The sequence below is a fragment of the Carlito syrichta genome, unplaced genomic scaffold (assembly GCF_000164805.1).
Source record: "Carlito syrichta isolate Samal-C Ts95f unplaced genomic scaffold, Tarsius_syrichta-2.0.1 Scaffold316039, whole genome shotgun sequence".
Taxonomy (NCBI): domain Eukaryota; kingdom Metazoa; phylum Chordata; class Mammalia; order Primates; family Tarsiidae; genus Carlito; species Carlito syrichta.
In genome coordinates this window covers 650,637-657,553 of record NW_007260135.1, presented here as the reverse complement: position 1 = coordinate 657,553, position 6,917 = coordinate 650,637, and the positions used below count along the sequence as shown (strand labels likewise).

At 43.2% G+C, this 6,917-nt stretch overlaps 1 protein-coding gene across 3 annotated transcripts in view; it reads left to right on the top strand.

Annotated features, from left to right (window-relative positions):
* BICD1 (BICD cargo adaptor 1) overlaps positions 1-5,864 on the top strand; it is a 286,396-nt gene extending 280,532 nt beyond the window's left edge. For 2 of the 3 annotated variants that reach the window (XM_021706842.1, XM_008073743.1), the window contains exon 10: positions 4,622-5,864. In XM_021706842.1, the coding sequence (XP_021562517.1) occupies positions 4,622-4,709 (88 nt within the window). In that variant the 3' untranslated portion in view covers positions 4,710-5,864. The remainder of the gene's footprint in view (positions 1-4,621) is intronic. The other variant, XM_008073744.2, reaches the window with a different exon arrangement.
* Positions 5,865-6,917: the final 1,053 nt, after the last annotated feature.

Here is a 6,917-nt window from a genome sequence, read left to right as displayed (position 1 = left end):
TCTCACCAAGTTGCCCAGGCGGGTCTCGAACCCGCAGGCTCAGGCAATCCATTCACCTCGGCCTCCCAAAGGCGCGGGATTCCAGGCTGAGCCACTGAGCCTGGCTATTATTCCCATTTTTAAAGGAAGAAATCAAGGTCTGGAGAGGTGAAATGACGTGTCCAGGGCCACACATCCTGAACACGACTGTGCCCATTGACTCCCACCTGCCTGTGTGCACGGCTACCCCGCAGAGGTGAGGTTTCTCATTTCAGCTGCACTCGGAGGAGTAAAGTTAGACTACATGTCACCCACCTCGACTCTTTTCCCCGTTTTGAAAAGGAATTTGTTTGTTTAATGAGAAACATAAGGAAATGTTTCCTAAGACTGTTGAGTGATTTCAGACCAGGTGTTCTCTGTTTCTCATCTTGAAAAATTGTTTTGTACTTTCCTCCATTTATACTTATACTCAAATAACCTTTAAGATGTATGATTTTTTAAAAAAAATAAGAGAACACTTACACTTAAGAGTGTAGAACTTTTCTATGTGTTTTTTTAGAGACTGATTCCCCATTATAGAGCCAGATATCCAAATTGTTTGTAGACAATAGATATTATAATGTGAAAGGAATCCCCTAGACATGCAGCCTTGGGTGTAACATTCAAATACAGTTGCGCTCCGTGGCTCACGCCTGTAAACCCAGCACTTTGGGAGGCTGAAGTGAGAGGATTGCCTGAGTTCACAGGTTCCAGACCAGCCTGGACAACTTGGCAAGACCACATCTCTACAATAAATCAAAAAATTAGCCGGCCGTGGTGGTGCGTGCCTGTAGTTCCAGCTACTTGGAAGGCTGAAGCGGAAGGATCGCCTGAGTCCGGTAGGTTGAGGGTGCAGTGGCCATCAGCATGCCATTGCATTCCAGCCTGAGTGAGACTCCAACTCAAAAACAAAACAAAACAAATACATGGGGATGTTTGGTGCCTAGTCCTCCTCCCTCTTTATAAAGTAGTTGCCTACTTGGAAAATGAATAAATCGACAGGGGCTGGGCACTTTGGCTCATGCCTATAATCCCAGCACTTTGGGAAGCCGAGGCAGGAGGATCTCTGGAGCCCTGGAGTTCAAGACAGCCTGTGCAACACAATAAAACCACATCACTAGAAAAAAAAAATTAACAGTTGAAGAGGCACATACCTGTAGTCCTAGCTACTTGGGAGGCTGAGGTGGAAGGATCATCTGAGTCCGGAAGGTTGAGGTTGCAGTGAGCCGTGATCGTGTCAGTGCACTCCAGCCTGGGTGACAGAGTAAGACCCTGTCTCTAAATAAATAAACTTTCCACGCCGGGCTCGGTGGCTCAGCCTGTAATCCCGCACCTTTGGGAGGCTGAGGTGAGTGGATTGCCTGAGCCCGCGGGTTCGAGACCCGCCTGGGCAACTTGGCAAGAACTCATCTCTACAATAAGTTAAAAATTAGCTGGGCGTGGTAGCGCGTGCCTGTAATTCCGGCTACTTGGAAGGCTGAGGAGGGAGGATTGCTGGAGCCCAGCAGGTTGAGGCTGCAGTGGCCAGGAGCAGCCACTGCACTCCAGTCTGGGCGGCAGAGTGAGACTCCAACTCAAAAAGATAGATAGATAAATAAATAAATAAATAAATAAATAAATAAAAGTAGGTAGGAAAAATAATTTTTATCACTGGCTGTCCTAACCAGTACAAAACAGCAAGTCTTCTTTTAAACTAAATTTATAGCAGGTCAAAGAGTTTGGGAAGTGAGAATAACCTCAAGCAGATATTTTACATAATTATGATTTATATTAAAATTTAAGCAGTCTACATGAAGGATAATTTCAGTACCAAAGGTAAAGATTATTTATTTAATATGAATTTTATTTATTTATTTATTTAGTTGAGTTGGGATCTCACTCTGTTGCCCAGGGTGGAGTGCAGTGGCATGCTCAGGGCCACTGCAGCCTCAACCTGCAGGGCTCAGGCGATCCTTCCACCTCAGCCTTCCAAGTAGCTGGAACTACAGGCATGCACCATCACGCCTGAGTAATTTTTTGATTCATTGAAGAGATGAGGTCTCACCAAGTTGTCCAGGATGTTCTCAAACCTATGGGCTCAGGCAATCCTCTCACTTTATTATGAATTTTAATGACTAACAATATTAGCATTAATAAAAACTATGCTCAAATCAATCAATAATAATAATAATAAACCTTGAATAGTTCTCTCAACCATCACTCCTGGCAGAAATGAATTATATGGCACTGAATTTCATAATGTAAGGAGAAATAGCAGAATTTTAGAATAAAAACACAGGTCTTTTCCAATGAAAAAAAAATCAGCTGGGCTCAGTGGCTCATGCCTTGTAATCCCAGCACTTTGGAAGGCAGAGTGAGAGGATTGCCTGAGCCCGGGGGTTCAAGACCAGCCTGGGCTACTTGGTGAGACCTCGTCTCTACAATAAATAAAAAAATTAGCCAGGCATGGTGGTACACACCTGTAGTTCCAGCTACTTGGAAGGCTGAGGTGGAAGGATTGCTTGAGCCCTGCTGGTCCAGGCTGTGGTGTCAGTGATCATGCTACTGAACTCCAGCTTGGCTGACAGAGTGAGACTCAGACAAAAAACAAAACAAAACAAACAATCAAAACAATTATTTCACACAGCCAGTCACGTTTTATTTTATTTTATTTTATTTTATTTTTTGAGTTGGAGTCTCACTCTGTCACCCAGACTGGAGTGCAGTGGCTGCTCCTGGCCACGGAAGCCTCGACCTGCTGGGCTCCAGTGATCCTGCTGTCTCAGCCTTCCAAGTAGCCGGAATTACAGGCATGCGCTACCACACCTGGCTGATTTTTTGATTTATTGTAGAGATGAGTTCTCGCCAAGTTGCCCAGGTGGGTCTCGAACCCGTGGACTCAGACAATCCACTCACCTTAGCCTCCCAAAGGCGTGGGATTACAGGCTGAGCCACCGAGCCCGGCGGCCAGTCACATTTTAAAAGGTCTGAACCCAAATGTGTTTTGTAGTCTTACCATAGGAAACTCAGTGGTTTTGCCACTTTATTTTTCAAAATTATCCTTCCAAACATGGTTCATTTGAACTTCATGTTCTCAGAAGCTCTTATTTGGAAAGCTACTTTACACACTTAACAAATGGAAAATGAGGTCGGGCTCGGTGGCTCAGTCTGTAATCCCAGTACTTTGGGAGGCCAAAGCGAGTGAATTGCCTGAGCCGGCGGGTTCGAGACCAGCCCGGGCAACTCGGTGAGACCTCCCCCCCATCTCTACAATACATCAAAAAAATTAGCTGGGCGTGGTAGTATCCGCCTGTAGTTCCGGTTACTTGAAAGGCTGAGGCGCAAGGATTGCTGGAGCCCAGCAGGTTGACACCGGGGTGGCTGTGGGCATGCCACTGCACTCCAGTCTGGGCGACACAGTGAGACTCTGACTCAAAAAAACAAAAAATAAGCCGGGCTTGGTGGCTCAGCCTGTAACCCTGCGCCTTTGGGAGGCTGAGGTGAGTGGATTGCCTGAGCCCGCGGGTTCGAGACCCGCCTGGGCAGCGAGACCTCATCTCTACAATAAATCCAAAAATCAGCCAGGCGTAGTAGCCTGCGCCTGTAAATTCCAGCTACTTGGAAGGTTGAGGCGATAGGATCGCCGGAGCCCAGCAGGTCGAGGCTGCGGTGGCCGGGAGCGGCCACTGCACTCCAGTCTGGGCGACAGAGTGAGACTTCAACTCAAAAATAAAATTATAAATAAATAAATGGGAAATGTTATAAAACTTTTCTGTCATTTTTACACCAACAATCTAAAACAGGTCGGGGAAACCTTCAAGCAAATTAGGCTTCCACAGGCAAAGTATTTATTCAATTGAACTGATATTGCCACCGGTGAACTATAGACTACTCTAAACTACAAAGCCTTGGCCCACTTGCCAGCACCATCAGTATCACCTGGAGCTCACTAGAAATGCACACTCTAGGGTTCCACCCCATACTTATTGAGTCAGCAAGTTCTCCAGTTAATTGACTCCTGCCCGTGATCCCAGCACTTTGGGAGGTCAAGGCAGGAGAATAGCTTGAGCCCAGGAGTTTGAGCCTAGGTGACATATTAAGACTTCCACCCCCTATCTCTACCAAAAAAAAAAAAAAAATAGCCAAACGTGATGGTGCGAGCCTGTAGTCCCAGCTACCCATGAGGCTGAGGTGGGAGGATCACTTGAACCCAGGAATTGGAGGCTGCAGTAAGCCGTGATCATGCCACTGCCTTCCAGACTGGGCAACAGAATGAGACCCTGACTCAAAAAATAAAAAATAAATTGGAAAGAACTGATCTCATGAAATCTTACAGCTAACCCAGAGACCTAAGAGGATGAGACTTTGAACAAAAATGGGAAAGAGTGACTTCAGGGGAATAGTTCATACATATATCATTTCCCTAACATTTCATTTTTCTGTTTTGTGCCTTGCTTTGAAAAGCCACAGTTGTCTTGGCATGCTTTTGACTTAAACCATTTTCTGTGCAAAATTTCTGTTCATGTATTTAAAATGTGTGTGGAAATAATTTCTCTTCCCCAGCACCTGTGCCTGGCCCTTTGGAAATGTGTTTCTTGCTGACATGCGTGTCTCTCCTTTCCAGTCCTGACATAGCCCTCCCCGAGGAGCAGTCACATTCCAGCTCCCAGTGCGCCCCTCTCCACTGTCTCTCCAAGCCTCCTCACCCCTAGGCTTCATCTTCCGTGGACAAACAGCTGGGGTGACCGTGATGTAGCCATACACAAGATACTGCCCGAGATCCAGCGGGTGTTTTCTTCTCGGTTGTGAGATGTACACTGGACTCATATCCGCCGTTTTGGAAGATGAGGGAAAGTCGAGAAGAATAACACAAAGCACAGACGTGATAAAACATTGTGTGGTTTCTCCGAGTCACAGATAAACTTCTGCAATCAAGTGGCTACAGTTCAGTTAAGTTAAAAAAAACCAACAAAACAAGAAACGGGAAACACATATCTCAGATGGCTGGCTTTACCTCGATAGCATAAGAGAGACCTAAGACAATGTAAAATACATGTATTGTAAAAATCATCTTTCCTCAACGCTCCAAATTCAGTTAGAGAAGTTGATTCCAATTTTTTTGGTCATGGATATTTATTTTGTACTTTTATTCACAAATAGTTCAACATGATTTATGTCTATAAAAGTAATTTCTGTGAGAGGTAAATTCATTTTTTTTCAAATAAGCATAATTTGCTCAATTAAGTATGAGTTTCAGTTTAGTTTGAAATCTGGAATTGGCCAGACCATGGTCATTTTTCTTGCACAAAATGGTAAATGAGGTGCATCAGAATGTTAACAATAATTGTCTTTTGCTGCTACACTGACATTGTTTATGCACTTATTTTCTAATCAGTAGTTCATTAACTGCTGGGTTTTGTTTTTTGTTTTTAACAAGAGTTCTTCACTGGACATTATTAAGTAAATCTAAGAAAGAGACTAAGTTATGATTCATTGACTTATTCAAGTTTTGATGACATCTTTAATTTTTTTAAATTGCAGTCAAGTAGAAGTCTTGGTGCTGCTCTTTGTACGTGTGTATGTGTGTGATAATGTTAAAGAAGGCTAAATATCTTGAAGGGAAAAAAATGGTGTGTTTAATGACCAGAATTTTTTTTTTACATCTCCCAAATTCAGGGTCCTACTATGAGTCTCTCCTGATAAAAGGTATCAAGTACAAATGGGAAACTATATACATAGATAGGTGTAAGATAGCCTTTGGTTCATCAGTTTACCCAGAAAGTATTCAAGTTCTTATTAAAATTGTATGTTTTGTTGTTGTCAGGTTTTTTCATAATGAATCTTCCTTGCCAAAAAAAAAAAAAAAACAATAGATGATAAACCTTAGCACATTGTCTACTTTTGACAAACACTCAGGTGCCTACAATCATATTATATTGAGATAATACATGTTCCTAGTTCATTTACAGATTCCGCTGGGTAACTTTTATGACTTGATTTAAGGCAGTGGATTTTCATAGCAAAATTTATTTTGCACATAATCTGACAAACAAGGAAAACAGTGAATTGAGCTGAAAGGTCTAACAATCTTGGGCTCATTTACAATCAAGTGCTGCCCGCTCAATTGCTCCTCGCCCTGATTCCTTGTCTTTGTCAGGTAGCCTTAACTTATTTAAAACCATAGGGTTTGACCTTTTCATGTAACGATAGCTGTAACTTCTCTTCAAAACAAAAACAATCTTCACTGTTAACCCAAAGGATGGTTAACGGTATAGGCGCTCACAATGGAGGCCTAGGAGCCACTCTTCTTACTGAGCAGGGGTGGGTGGCATGGGAGTGGAGTGGTCCATCAAAGACCAACCGATGAGTTGTCACTGACACCTGCTAAGTTGTGGTCGCTATTACCAAAGCAGCCAAGAGGTTTTGCGTTCCTTGTAGGAGTGCTATTTTCAACAGTGTCATTTATTATGCAACTTGGAGTAAATAGTAGAAATCTTCACCACAATGGGAATTCAGGTTAAAGTCCAGAGACAGAAACAAAACAATTCTTCATAAAGTCCTAACGGTAGCAGCCTAGCCTTCTGCTCCCTCCTACCTGCATTGCCTTGCCATTACTAATAATTTTCTTCATTTTACTGGTGCCAGCATTAGTGAGACCGTGTGGATTTTGTTAGCGTTCAGTTAAAGAAGGCTTACACCTCCCCACACACACACCTTTACCTTTTCTTTAATTTTTTTTTTCCTTTATCAATCATTGTGTGTTTGGACCTGAAAACTGTCATAGCTGCTAAGTTGATTTTGAATAAGAGCTGTCTGTGCTTGAGGAAAAATCTGCCTTTTTAACAAGTACCTCAGAACATTGTCCTCTGTTGCCTCATCAGTTTTGCTGGGTGGAAATTGGGCAGTAAGTGTCTGTGTGT